The sequence below is a fragment of the Anoplopoma fimbria genome, chromosome 23 (assembly GCF_027596085.1).
Source record: "Anoplopoma fimbria isolate UVic2021 breed Golden Eagle Sablefish chromosome 23, Afim_UVic_2022, whole genome shotgun sequence".
NCBI lineage: Eukaryota > Metazoa > Chordata > Actinopteri > Perciformes > Anoplopomatidae > Anoplopoma > Anoplopoma fimbria.
Window position 1 is genome coordinate 1,524,605 of NC_072471.1, and position 15,462 is coordinate 1,540,066.

The window sequence follows — 15,462 nt, forward strand, 5'->3', positions numbered from 1 at the left end:
AAGGTTTCATATGGACCTTATAAGATACACAATATTTTCCTGATCATTTTTAGCCTAATTTTGACTGTTTTCTGAGTATTTTCTGACTTTTAGACTTAAGTCGGAAGTTTAAACTTCTGTTTAAACGTCGGCAAATTTAGTCGTAAGTAAAATCCGTAATGTGTGGACGGAGTGTGATATGTAGTTGCTGCTTAGCGTAATTTCAGTACAGAAAGTCCGCCATTGTTGTAGTTGTTTTTGTTGCATTCTCATAACGTAAAACAACAATCAGCAAAATCTCAGTTTTTGTGATTGGACGTCAAAACCTAGAGTAAAATATAAGTTTTTCAAAAATGTCTGTATGCATGAACAAGGCCTTTAAATGTCGTCTATAATGAATGTTTCAACCTGTAGGTGGCGCTCACAGGGCTTCAGTTCTGGTTCTAATGCTAAGAGAAGGAAACAGAACCGATCCGCTTCAGATTTAAGATTTTAGGTTCCAAGGGATGTGAGAAACTTGACAAGATGAAGCCTGTGTGTGTGTGTGAGATGAAAATACAGTGTGTTTTATCAGCTCCTGCCATTGGTTACCATGGTAATGGCCAAGGGAGCTCCATTTTCAGGACACACACACACACATTCCGCTAACACCTAACAATGAAATGCTTGTCGGCGATCTGACCACAACTGGAGCTCCAGATCCTCGACTGTTTTCACACCTGAAGTGTTTCCATCAGATTCAGACCGACATGCGAGAACGAGAGCGGTGTGAACACATGACGGATGATAATGAAGTCAAAACGCGGCCTCGTAGAAGATATAATCACCACTCAAGTTCAAGTTCTTCATTTATCATGTGCACAACAGTTAAACCGAAGCAGTCGATCAATCTTAAGTCCCCGCTGACAATGATATTAAATATACATAGAAAAAGAATAAAGAAGGGCCGTGCAAGTGTAAAATAAATGTCATTATTATCAGTTAAATGGTCATTTTAGCAGCAAAGTTAAACCCTATTTCAGAATGAGAATCAGTCCAAGTATGTGAACATATTGAAGGAATTTGAATACAATCTTTATCTGAAAACTAAAGCTGTCAGATTGATGTACTGGAGTAAAAAATGTGATATTTCTCTCCAAGATGTAACGGAGTAGAAGTATGACAGTGTGTGTGTGTGTGTGTGTGTGTGTGTGTGTGTGTGTGTGTGTGTGTGTGTGTGTGTGTGTGTGTGTGTGTGTGTGTTTTATCAGTGTTGTCCAGCTTCTCGGCTTTTTCCTGCCAAACATCCGTTTCCTTGGCAACCCAGACAGGGAAACAGGAAGTGTGAGTCACAGGAAATACTTCTAATCTTTTGTCAAGTTTTTTTTAGTTTTTTTTTATTGTTTTCTTGTGTCCAGCATGTCCTCCTGTTGTCCGCATCGTCATGGAAACGTCCTAATTTCCACAAACCCACACACACATGCACCAGCTGGCTAGCATGCTGTTAGCTATTAGCAAGCTACCAGCATGCTACTGACTGACTAAACAGGAAGCTAACAGCCCTCTGATAATATGCAACCAAAGGTCAACAGCTGGTTCCTAGCAGACGGCCAGCACGCTAACAGCAGTCTGTTAACAGGATGCTAACAGCGCTAACACGACAGTAGTTCAACAAAGACGGCCAGCTACATTTAGCTACATTTATGTTAGCTGTTAGTAGTGTGATAATGGGCTAACAGAGGCTAACAGCTGGTTACTAAGTGTCTAATGGGCATCTAACTGACAATTAGTCGTTAGTCCGCTAACAGGCTGCTTGTAGCTAACAGCGCCATCACGACAGTAGTTCAACAAAGACGGCCAGCTACATTTATGTTAGCTGTTAGCAGTCTGATAATGGGCTAACAGAGGTTAACAGCTGGTTACTAAGTGTCTAATGTGCAGCTAACTGACAATTAGTCGTTAGTCCGCTAACAGGCTGTTTGTAGCTAACAGCGCCATCACGACAGTAGTTCAACAAAGACGGCCAGCTACATTTATGTTAGCTGTTAGCAGTCTGATACTGGGCTAGCAGAGGTTAACAGCTGGTTACTAAGTGTCTAATGTGCAGCTAACTGACAATTAGTCGTTAGTCCGCTAACAGGCTGCTTGTAGCTAACAGCGCCATCACGACAGTAGTTCAACAAAGACGGCCAGCTACATTTATGTTAGCTGTTAGCAGTCTGATAATGGGCTAACAGAGGTTAACAGCTGGTTACTAAGTGTCTAATGTGCAGCTAACTGACAATTAGTCGTTAGTCCGCTAACAGGCTGCTTGTAGCTAACAGCGCCATCACGACAGTAGTTCAACAAAGACGGCCAGCTACATTTATGTTAGCTGTTAGCAGTCTGATAATGGGCTAACAGAGGCTAACAGCTGGTTACTAAGTGGCTAATGTGCAGCTAACTGACAATTAGTCGTTAGTCCGCTAACAGGCTGTTTGTAGCTAACAGCGCCATCACGACAGTAGGTCAACAAAGAGAGTTAGCTAGCGTTATGTTAGCTGTAAGTAAGAAACAGAAGAATGACCAAAAAACTATAGAATAAAAAAATAAACATATATGAACAATATGACAACAATTAAGTGTTAAGAAATGATACTGACACCATCGCAAAATATATCCTATTAGCAAAAATTAAGTGAAATTCATTGGCTAGCATGTTGACGGGCCTCCGTTGCCATGGTGGAGTTGTTGGTACAAACAAAACAGAGAGAAGCAGAAAATCTGAGACACCAAGAGGATTTCTGGCATTAGATAAATGTCTCTGTTATGTTCCCTCAGACTCCCTCTGTGGTCTGTTCTCTACTTTTAATTAAACCAAACACATTGTTGTCCTCCAGTCTGTGTGAATGTGAAATGCTAACCGCTAACAGGAGCTAACAGTACATTCCTGAGAATAAAAAAACAGAAAGATGGATCAATATTTAAAACTTTACATAATACTATGGTTTATAAAGGAGGCTGTCTGTCTCTTGTTGCTAACGGAAACCACGGCTTCACATTGTGTAACTGACTGAACCTGAAATGGCCTCCGCTGAAACGCATCAGTGTCTGACCCAGTTCTGGTTTTAACAGCTCGCTGCCTCCACCCGTCTTCTGACATGTTTTATTTTTCCCCTTCCCCCCTCCTCCCTTTTCCTCCCACATCCTGGCCTCCCCCTTCTCCTTTACCTCCCTCCCACCTCCTCCCTATCTTCCTCCCTCTTTTCCTCCCTTTCTACAGGATGGGCAGGGCAGATCCCAGAATACAATCTGAAACTCTGAGACCTCTCATTCTGCTGCAGGATTACTACACGAATACCACAGTTATACTCCAGAAAACTACCTAACCCATTGCTGTAAAAAGTACTTCATATACTGTGTATTCTGCTCATCCTACAAGAGGAACTACGGAAAACTACGTCACTCCTACTGGATTACAACGATCCAATCAGAACCCAACCAGAGACAGAACCTGGCACCTCAGGCTGGACCAGAACCAGGAGAACCAGGCCAGACCAGTACAGAACCAGTAAGCCAGTCGGACTCTGTGGAGCGGATCGAACCAGGCCCAGGACGGACCAGAAGAGACCAGTAGAACTCAGTAAAGGCCATCGGAAAAGTTTGATGGGACTGCTGACGATAGGTGAGTTGAGTGGGTCTGATTTTTACTGGCAGAGGTTTGGACTCGAGTCACATGACTTAAACTAGAGTCACAGATTTAATGATTTAGACTCCACTTTACTGAACCAAAAAAGACTTTAACTCCAATGAATCGTGACTTCCGTTGAAAGTTCTTGATACCTTCCCTCAAAACCCAAAGATTTAAAAAGTGTGTTTTATTTTGAAAAAGTGCCACCAATCAATTCATTTCTCTTTATTTCCTAATTAAAATAACGTTGTTAATTCCCAGCAAATAGACACTTAATTCCCAAAACCAATTACTTTGAGCCAATTCAACAGCCTCCATAAAGAACTAAAGTTACAGAAAAACAGTTGGAAAAGATAAAAACCAAAGATGAGAAAATTACAGACTGATATGCAAATTATGTTACAGTTGTTGAAGAACACATTACGACTTGTTAAGGACTCCAAACTTGATGTTTGGTGCAAAGATTTGAGATTCACTAAAGTAACGTTACAGCTCGACAAAAAAATGAAACCAAAGATGAATTCGTCGTTGTGCAAAAACTACGCAGTCGTCAAAAAGAAAATTAATTGTAAATTTCTAAACTTGCAAAATGTATTTATTTTGGTGAGGACTCACTTGTGACTTCCAACACAATACCATGGTCCCACCTCTGATTCCTGGAAGTGCTGTTGATTTAAAAAGGATGCAACATTAGTCAGTTCCAAAACCCCAAAACACAAACATGCTATTTATTACTCCATAACAGTATGTGAGATGTTTAAGTGCCTCTAAAACCTTATAATAATACATTAAACACAGTTTTCAGTGCAAGACTCTGCCTTGTAACAGAGTATTATTACTGTGAGGTATCTGAATACTTCCTGCACCACTGTCTGGTTTTGATCATTTGCAAGTTAAAAGGTGTTGAAACGATCAATAAACCAATAGAGGTTTTACTTTATTTGTCTTGAATATGATTTAGCAAAGTCACCAAATAGGATGATAATATATTTAAATATATTTTTCAACGTTTACTCATCCAACTTCTGTTATAATATCACATTTTTATAAAACACAAACACATCCTGAAAAGTCACCATGACTATAATGAAAATAACAGATCTAATACCAGACAATGTTTATGGATGTTAACTCGTTGTCTATAGATTGTCAGCCCTTTACGCAGATGCAAAACTACACAACGCAACATATTCAAAATGGCGCCAATAAATATAGTAAATTGCAGCAGTAAAAAAAGCAATATATTCATAAAATAGAAATATAAAGTATTCAAAATGATGAACTCCGCATTCACCCGCTGCAACATGAACACGATGCATCAATAATATATATTAAATGTGAATCTGCATTATGAGTATTTTGATGCCGATTCGTTTGTACTTTTACACATTTTATAGCAGGACTTTAACCTGTAACAGAGTACTTCTACACTGTTGTACTTCTACTGCAGTAAGAGATCTGATCTGCAGGTTTGTAGTTCAAAGACTGAAACAGGAAGAGAAAGTCAGCAGATTTTGGTTCTTTTAGCTCGCAGACGTTCCACGGCCTGATTAAAGACGAGGTTCTGCTGGTTCCTTCATCTTCCAGAGATATTTAATATCTTATATTTAATAAGTGTTTTTATATCTCAGTCGTTAAAGAGAGCAAATGAACTTCAACACATGAACCTTGAAGCGTTTTATCTGGTGTGAAGAAGAAGTGAACAAAACGTTCTGCCTCCATACCAACCTGATTAAATATCTCTTATATTGAAAGTTCACCATCTACAAAAAAAATCAAATATTACCATACATTTCACCAAATTAATCATTATCGATATTGTAGAGTTAAATATTGGTCTTTTCACAAAATATATACACAATATTTTTATAAATAATCTTTATCAATATGAACATAATAAGTGTAAAAGGCAACTGATGGCACAATCTTGTGAGTTCAGAAATTAGATCACGTTACTGCAATGACCTTAAAACCATGAGAAATCTAATATATCTAGTCTCATTTAAAATATAATATATATATTTCTCAGTCATGCAAGGACCTCTTGGGCAAAATATCAGTTTTATTTTCATGTCAAAACACCCCAAAAATGTTAAAAACACTTTTACGTTCCAACATCAAACTCAGCGAGGACGTTTGTCTCACTTTGTTTTTGTGAAAGCTGATTTTCAGTTTCTGTATTATGCAACGAGTGGTGGTGACATCTTCTGTTTGTACCAAAGTTACACCAACGATTATGGATTAAAGATATTAAACTTGTTAATCGTGACATGAGACTAGATCTCATCTTAGATTTTGGATATCGTAATATTCTCATGGTTCTAAGGTCATTACAGTAACGTGATGTTATTTTCTGAAATAACCAGATTTTACACTTATTATGTTCATATTACTGATGATTACTTATCAAAAGTATTGTGTATATATTTTGTGAAAAGACCAAAAGTCAACACTACAATAACAATAATGATTTATTTGGTAAAATATATAGTGATATTTGATTTTTCTTTTGTGTAGACGAAGAACTTCAATATAAGAGATATTTAATCACATTCCAATGGAGGCAGAACGTTTTATTCACTTGCTTTAAATACAATTTTCAATATTTACTGTGCACCATTTTATCTGGGTGTTCAAATATACCAAAGTAAAAAAACTCAACATTTAAACTGCCCTTCATGATATCAAGAACTCAAATTAAATTAAATTGAGTAAATTCTTGATATCTGATCAGATATTTTGGTCTTTTCACCAGATAAACTTGAATCATTGATATGAAAGAATGAAAGAATGACTTCCCATTAGGTTTCTCAGAGCCGTGTGGGCAAACACACCGAAGCACTTTGAATGTGAGTCTGATTTCCAGATGGAGATCTTATTGTTCAGGCTGTGTGGGAGGACAGCGGCTCAAGAAAAACGGAAAATGATCGAAATGGTGACCCCGAAGTTATTTCAGGACAGAGCCTCATGCTGCTCGAGTCCAAACAAGAATCTCACCTCTGAGCTCGACAATGAAGCGGACCTGAACATCCTGGACTGGGAGGAAACTGGGAGGAAACCATGAGGAAACTGGGAGGACGGACCTGAGGCGACGTTACATAACGGATCCCTCTGCAGAGAACAATGGAGAAAAAAAACAACCCGCTCAACAGAAAAAGCTGCTCCAACTGAGTTTTACCTGAAGGAGCCATTCACATTCTACAGCAGAGGATTCTGAAGACGCTGAACACACATATGGTGTGATAGCACAGAGCAGAAGTGCTCTGATTACTGAGGCGTGAAAGTGGGAAAACCAGAGAGAGGCTGCAAGTAAGGAAGGAAGGAAGGAAGGAAGGAGGAAGATCAATAAATGGAAAGGACCAATCATTTAAAGGGGGAAAAGAATAGAAGAAGGAAAGATGTTCTGTTTTTTACATCCCAATTTTCATATTGGGACAGATTTCTTCACTTTTTTGACGTTTTGTAGTAGAAGGGAGGTTGATTAATTGTGAACAATCTGGATGTTGGATGATGATGATTTATTTAGCAGTTTAGCGATATGATATGTTTTGGTTCCCAGCTTGTTCTCGTTGCCTCCACACGGGTACAATTATTGTTTTTTGCAGCAGTATATTCAGGCTTGTGTAACTAAAAGAGAAATAAGTAGCAGAGCTGGGGGAATGTATGAAACAAAACCTTGAATAATCTATTTACAATGTTTACTGAGGGAATAAATCAAGAGAGAAGTAGAGTCATTTTCATGGCGACGTGGAAGTCGCGAACTCGAGGATTCAAAACTACAGTGACCACGTCCACGTCTTATGATGGGAGGTCTGCTTCTTGATTGGTTTTTGCTCTGCAGACGCCCGTTAACGGTGGGAATCATCATGTAGAAGCTGTGTCATCGAGCTCTTTCACCACAGTGTTTGTGTGTTACAGATTTATATTTGAACAGCTGTCAGAGAGCTGGCTTTCATCTCGTCTTTAGCTCCACTTTGAAGGTTAATCCATCAAAAGCGTTTAATGAGCTTTTATTCCGGGAACTGATGCATGAAAACAGAAAAAAAAAGAAAAAGGAACAGTTTTCCCATTTGTGTGTTTTTTCCCTTTTGTTACAACGAATAAGAGTTTCTCAGATTGAAACCTCCGAACAGGTGAAGATGAGAGGAAACTCACACATGAAGGAAAACCCTCCCTGGGGTTCGTTCAAAAAGAGCTTCGTCAGGTTGTGTTTGTCGGATGGTTAAACCGGCTCAGAGGGAGGTTCCTTCAGATTCATGAAACACCAGAGAAAACGGGTTTATTGTTTTACTCTGGCGCCCATCTCACCCCTCAGAGGAGGAAAGGCTTTGTTTCAGAGCTTTAAATGGCAGGAAGGTGATTCGGAGCCCCTGATTGGTCGATCTGAAGGGTTTTCTGAAGTGGGGAGAAACAACTGAAGGCTGAAAAATCAAACCCAACAACTCAAGAGTTGATTGCAGAGGCAGGAAGTGGACAGAGATGAGTCATTCTTGACGTTGATGCTCCGCCGGTATTATTTCAATAAGCAGAGATGCAGATTAGTAACATTACATAACCTGATAATCTGATGTTTGGACTCAGTGTTTACTGTTCTGTCAAAACAGACGGTTCATCAACACTCTGGGAACAAATGATAGATAAAACAACGACGTGTTCTGCTACAGAGCAAGATAAAAACGTTGATCTTCTGTCTGTCGACAAGGTCAGAAAACACCAGCAGGACGCCAGAATCTAAAACAATAGAAATATCATTCACATCTATTGAAATAGATTCAATTCATGCCCTTAAAGAAACGATACAGGAAAATAAGTAAGCATCTTAACCAAAAGGGTGCTCCGAGTTTAAGGGGCTGATAACAGCAAGAAGTCGTTGCAGGTCAAAGCAGGTCGGACCAAACGTGGTGGTGTGCAAAACCACTGATATTGGATTAATGGAAAATGGATAATGCGCTTGTTCACTTTATCCCAGTTGAAACTATCACAAGATGAGATTTAAACCCACTTCTTCCCTCTAACACACTTGGAGTGCTGTGAGCTAACCAGCTAATGAGAGAGCTAGCCCTACCACATCTACCAGCATTAAAACAGGAAGTTAAAGGTAAATTGATATATTGAAAAATGTGTGACATTGAGGAGCGTATGCCGTGCACCGCGTACCAAAGGAAAACATTGGTTTAGTGGGTGACATGTTTCTAAGGACGTGTTTTTCACAACACATTTCTAATGACGCGTTTCTAGCGACGGGTTCCTAGCGACGGTTTCTAGGGGTTCCTAGAGACGGGTTCCTAGCGACGGGTTCCTAGAGACGGGTTCCTAGCGACGGGTTCCTAGAGACCCCCTTTCTAGCAATGTGACGCTTTTCTAGAGATGTGCTTCTAGCTGCACTTATCTACAGGGGCTTTTCTAAGGACGTGTTTCTAGTGACTAAAGAAACACATCCTGTGACTAAAGAAAAAGAAAAACACATCATTTTAAGAAGCAGAATATTTTGTCTTCTTTCCTGTGAATAATCTTGTGAAGTTTATTTAGTTAGTTATGGAATATTTTAGCATTTTACACAACAACATTTAATCAATTATTTAAAAAAGTGAATAATTGATATTGAAGAGAATGGAGCCTTAATGAGACACAGTGTGTTCTAGAAACACAGCGTCTGTTGGTGATGTGAGTGTCTGTGGTCAACCTGTCCATGACCTCCACCCAGTTGCATGCTGGGATACTCTGCAGCCCGCTGTGACCCTGAATAAAGAAGTGAGTGGTTGAAAGTGAATGAATGTAACGCCTTTTAAATCTGGTCCTCTCACATTTCAAAGACTGACATGTGTGTCGAGGATTCCTCCACAGGGTGAGATGTGAACGTTAAATGTCGCCGCAATTACCGGGCTTTTACTGTAGTAAATGAGAGGAAGTAGGAAGAGATTCATTCTGTGTGTGTGTGTGTGTGTGTGTGTGTGTGTGTGTGTGTGTGTGTGTGTGTGTGTGTGTGTGTGTGTGTGTGTGTGTGTGTGTGTTCTGCCGGCTCGGCTTCATTACTGCCACTTCATTTCACCGTGCTGTGAAAGTGTGTTTGAGGTATTTGACTTTTATGGCGATTTAAAATGATCTTCGTGGCTTAATGCGGCTGAGAGCAGTGACTGTTTTGAAAATTCTCTCTGCTGGTGCCTTCAAGGACACCTGGATATCTGACGCTTGAGAGGCGACGGCTCAGCAGAAACATGTTGATTATTGTTTGTCTCAAAGCTCTTTAACACATAAGAGGAAGTTATTTACCAAACTACATGAAGAGGCTGTTTAGTGGATCTATCAGGACTGCTTTCGTGTTTTATGTTAAATGAAATCCACTGGTTTCACAGGTGTTGCTCAGGTAGTAGTATGACACCTTTAGTCTCCAGAGGGAGCTGAGTAAAGTCTAATAAAGGGCCTCAGATGATGTCACTTGAGTCAGTGTCGCTTGAAGACTTCAAGTTTGAAAAAAAAACAAACCGAAGATGTCAAACCCAAAGAAATAGAACAGAAGTAGAAGTGATTTAACTGTTTTCATTGGCCGTTTGTCTGGTTCAAAAGAAAATGGCGATTGCTGTTAGTTGCTATGGTGACAATGCTAGTCAGTAGGGCGGTAAAATGTTGCGGACGAATCTCCCAAGACAGATAACTGGCTAATTAGCCAGTTAGGCTAATGTTAGCTTGTTCTTCATCCGAGCGAAGGGGAGTTAAGCGGAGTGACAGTTACACCAACTAGCCTGCTGTTCAGCTCATTAGCAGAGTATCCCAGCATGCAACTGGGTGGAGGTCGTGGACAGGTCGACCACAGACATCTACATCAACCCCTTCAAGTCGCCAACAATCGCCGTGTTTCTCCAACAACGAGACTGTATTTCGTCAATGTTGAGTCACACTGTGTCTCATTAATAGTTAGCTAGCGTGCTGATTCCACCGCGCTTTAATGCTGCACTGGTTGCAGAAAATAAGCCGAAACAAAGTTGTCATTCATCTGTTGATAGCAATGTTTCCTACGTTAGGACAAGAGTGTGTGAATGAAGCTTTAAGTTGTTCGATTTTACTCAGTTTTGATTTGTACGGAAGTTAGCCGCGCTACAACCGCAGCAAAAACCAATGTTTTCCAGTTTGCTGATAACATTATAATATTGATATCTTATTTTAGCTCCTATCCTCTCCAGATGGACCCCAAATAATACACGCTTTTCTAAACTGGTTGCAGATGAAGATATATATTTTATATAATCTGTTACACAGTTAAGACGCTAAAACGTCCAAAAACAAACAGTCTGGTGGATCTGTTCAGCTCAGCTCTGCAGACCTCGTTTAACCCACGTCTGAACTCCAATCTGTTTAATATTGATCTGTTATTGGTAATTGGTAATAATCAATCAGGGCTTTTCCTTTTTTATTTAAAACACAGACTCTTCTTATCATGATAAAAAGGGACGGAGAGACGGAGAGAGAGAGAGAGTCGGAGTCAGCAGGTAGGACGGTAGTTTCAAACGGGAACTGCGAAAAAATTGTTCAACTGCGTTGCCATAGCAACAGCGAGCATGTAGATCAGGGGGCTTTTTTTAATGCACACACACACACACACACACACACACACACACACACACACACACACACACACACACACACACACACACACACACACACACACACACACACACACAGAGTGACACTGTGAGGTTAGCACAGGATTCCCTGCTATTCCAGTTTCTATGACAACTCACAACTCATCCTCCTCCTCCTCCTCTTCCTCTTCCTCCTCCTCCTCTTCCTCCCTCTCTGTGTCTTTCATCTTCAGCTGTAACGATGGAAGCAGCCATTAAGTTCTGACATCAGCTCGGCTGAATGGCAATCAAGTGTTAATTAGCGCCGATTGCTGATTAATACGGATGATAATTAAATACTTATTAATGTCGTGTTGATCAGAAGAAGATTTGAAGAGAACTTTGTATGAGATTTGTTTGTTTTTTAAAGCAACAGCCACCTTTCTACCTATATTCCTGTTAAAATAAAACAATAATTAAGTGTAAAAATGCTCAAACTGGTTTAAAATTAAGCCAAACATCAAACCAGTTCAACGAGATTTACCTAAAGGTGCTGCACTCAGCAACTTAACAGCTGCTTTCTAATGAATGACAGTGGAGCGACTCCAGTCCACTAGGTGGCGGTAAATATTTGTTTATACTCTGACGTGGCGTCGTAGCGTTCGTTGCATTATTCTCCGAAACGCCAGAGAACGTACAAACAAAATGTTCTTTAAAAAATCAAGAAGACAACGAGTGAAACCTTCAAAAGACCATAAAACAACCTCCACGACGCTGCAAAATATTTACTCAAATGTGGATTTTTTAAACCTCCTTATAATCACTAAACATGTAAATAGAGTTTATATGGCGGACTAGCATCGCTCCTTTGCTTTGTATCATCTCTTTGGGTTGCTATCTATTTGTTTGACTTTGTTTTTTCACCATGAGCACCAACTGGAGGACGTCTTCTTCATAATTTGAAGATAATTTGATAATCTGAATCAGTTTGTTAACACTCAATCTGACAGCAGTAACGCCGACTGATCTGCTCTTACAAATGGGCTTTTCATTCCATGTGATGTAGACAAATCAAGCTCCGCCAAAAGACGCTGGAAAAATAAGATACTGGTACTATGTGGACACTGGGCCTTTCTTGCCAAAAAAAACAGCTTGAAGCTTTTAAAAGTTGAAATATGTTTATAGGCAAGAAAGTAACTATTTAGATTCCCAATATGTGATCAGTTTATACAAATTTGGTGAAATAACGGCAAAGTTTTTGGAGCTGTGAGGAGATGGAAAGCTCACATCAACTGTGTTTTTGTAATTACTTATTTCCAAAAAGGTAAACACAGCACCACACAGTATGTTTAATCATGGGGGATTAAAAATGAATAATACATTAAATAAATGTGGCAATAGCTAGATTATCTCCCTTAATATTTATATTTATTTGCTGAAATTTAAAATTGCATCTCTCGGTGTGGACATTTGTCTTCCCTTCTGACAGTGAGAGCATTTAAAAAACACTTTCAACATGTTCTTTTGTATCACGAGTACAACAGTAAGGTGAATTAAATGTATATATTTAAAAAAGAAGAGCTATAAAATGTTACAAACTGAAAAAATACAAAACTCTCCCTCTTTATTTTGTAGTAATTTTCATACAGTTTGTAAAATTACTGTAAAAACGGTGTTTAAAATGTTCTCCAGATTGTGAATCAATGTGTGTGTGCGTTTGTGTGTGTGTGTGTGTGTGTGTGTGTGTGTGTGTTTGTGTGTGTGTGTGTGCTCAGGGTGAAAAACAGGATGTGATGTAACATCCCGCTAACATTATTATTATTATTAGCATTGTAGAAGGTGGAGGTCAGATCGGAGTCAGACGATTTCTGAACAGGAAGTTGTCTGCTTCGTGTCGACTCGTCAAAGCAGAAAAAGAAAATCACAAAACCTAATTTATTACATTAACACAAGTGCGTTGCTTTCTGTTGAACACCTAAGTGGAGAGCAGCCATTACTGCTGTTATTACTGACACCTTTTGAAAATGTAAAATGTCTGCTGTGAGGAGAGTCTGTGGGAGGCTGACAGACTCATGCTAATGTCCCTCTGACACAAAGCACACATCACATCCAGCTGCTAATGGTATTAAAACACAAAGATGAGTTTCAGTGACGATGAGTTTCAAAGATTCAATGAAACACGCACAGACAGTTTTGTCACAAAGTTTGTTTTAAATCCTAATAAAATAGTAATATAGAGTAATGGCTGTCGTGTTAATGTGCGCCGAGCAATTCAAGTTAATAAAACTCATCATATCTTGGTTTAAATAAAACTCAGTAATATTAAAGGATAGTTTTGGATCACAGATCGGATCAGCACAAAAGAAAAAAGGAGCAGATATATCTTCTAGAGATCCCTGATCACGTTTTTTTGCCGCCGATACTAATTACTGATCATTGATAATCCATATTGTTGTTTTTATGGCAGCTGAACTACAAGAATCTAGACTTTTTTTATTTTTTTGCCACCGTTCCAAAAATCATTTCAATGCTCTGAAGTCAGTAAACCATCAAAAATACTAAATGTTAATGTTTTACTTTGTTACAGTAATTTATAGGTTTTTTATTCTTCATAAGAACACGAAATTCAAATGATAAGGAAATGAAAGATTGTATTTTTATTGGTTAAAACAAATCTTATTATTATCTTATTAGTAGTGTTAATGATGTATTATAATCTGCTTATAGTTAGTGTAAACATCATAATTCATCTCTAATATTTATTCTAGTTTATCACCAACACTACATTTTACAGATTACATGTGAACACATCATGATAACACTGAACAGAGCCTGAACGCACCACAATGTAAGTGAATGGAACCTCCGTTCATCAGCAGTCAGCGGTGCTGCCAACGTTACAACCACAGAACAAGAAGAGAAAACTTTCTCTTTTCAGGGTTTCAGGAAGTTAAACAATCAGACGACTATGAGCTATAAATGATTTAAGATTTGACCAAGAATAAACATACATTGCTAAGAACATAAAACCCTTTAAAATATGTCGTTAATGTATGTTAAGCTGCAGAAGAACATAGAAATCTCCCGTAGTAGTAAACTGTTTAACTGAACATGCTAATGAATGCAGCTTAGATCAAACAGATAGACTGTTTAATCAGTATTTTAAAAGTCTTTCTTTGACTGCAGCCCCACTCACACTGTGGAGGAGCCAGTGTGTTTCTCTGGTGAACTTTAGCTCTGACACTAACGAGCAGCAGAGGCCAATTAAAAACATCCACACGTTGATGAACGTTTGCAGAACAAACTAAAGTCTTTAATTATTATTTGTGCTGCAGACTGTAATCACATCTCTGTGTTTGTGTGTTTGTGTGTATCAGCCACATGCCTCTGAGTCCGGCTGCTGACACCAAACATGATCGCCCACGGCAACAGGCGGTTACTAACGGCAACCCGACAGGCTCCGATGTTGCCAGGGACGACGACGCGGATGACACGCCCCCTGGAAACAGCATTGTCGTCCGCATTGGCATCCCAGACCTGCAGCAGACGGTAAAACACACATATGTACTTTTATACACACTATATATATAAACGGCTGTGGCACATGAGGCCGTGAGGTAGAGCGCTTGACCCACAACCACAAGGTCGGTGGTTCGAACCTCTCTACAGGCAACATGCCGAGGTGTCCTTGAGCGAGACACCTGACCCCAAAATTGCTCCCCGGGCGCTTCATTGCAGCCCACTGCTCCTCTGGGATGGGTCAAATGCAGAGAACTGAATTTATATTGTATATTTGTATTTTTATATATAGTAAATAAATGAATCAGCACGACAAACCTGTGAGTCTGTGTGTCTGTCTGTCTCTTTCTCTGTCCGTCTGTCTCTCAGAAGTGTTTGCGGTTGGACCCAGAGTTACCAGTTTGGACCAGTAAGCAGAGGGTTCTGGTGACGTTGACTCAGTCTCTGTCGGATGTTTTGAACTATGGTCTCTTCCAGCCGGCGTTCAACGGCCGAGCCGGAAAGTTTCTGGACGAGGAGCGGCTGCTGAAGGAGTATCCTCTCCCTCCCATCACACCCATCCCATACCTGGAGGTACAGAATATTTATATATATTTATATCACTTAAAGGAATAATCTTTTATTTTTAGCAATTGATTCATCTCTTAAAACTTTCTGACTTCCTGTCTGTGACTGTAAACTCCAAACACAATGGTTTAAACACAAATATTTAGTTACATTTCTTTTTTTAGTCTCAGTAATTTACTAAAATTGCTGTTC

The 15,462-nt window shown here is 39.4% G+C and overlaps 1 protein-coding gene across 1 annotated transcript in view; it reads left to right on the plus strand.

The window, feature by feature from the left end:
* The first annotated feature begins 3,255 nt into the window (after window positions 1-3,255).
* shank3b (SH3 and multiple ankyrin repeat domains 3b) overlaps window positions 3,256-15,462 on the plus strand; it is a 29,449-nt gene continuing 17,242 nt past the window's right edge. The window contains 3 exon segments of the mRNA XM_054624424.1: window positions 3,256-3,622; window positions 14,562-14,733; window positions 15,073-15,276. Of these exon segments, the coding sequence (XP_054480399.1) occupies window positions 14,566-14,733; window positions 15,073-15,276 (372 nt within the window). The 5' untranslated portion in view covers window positions 3,256-3,622; window positions 14,562-14,565.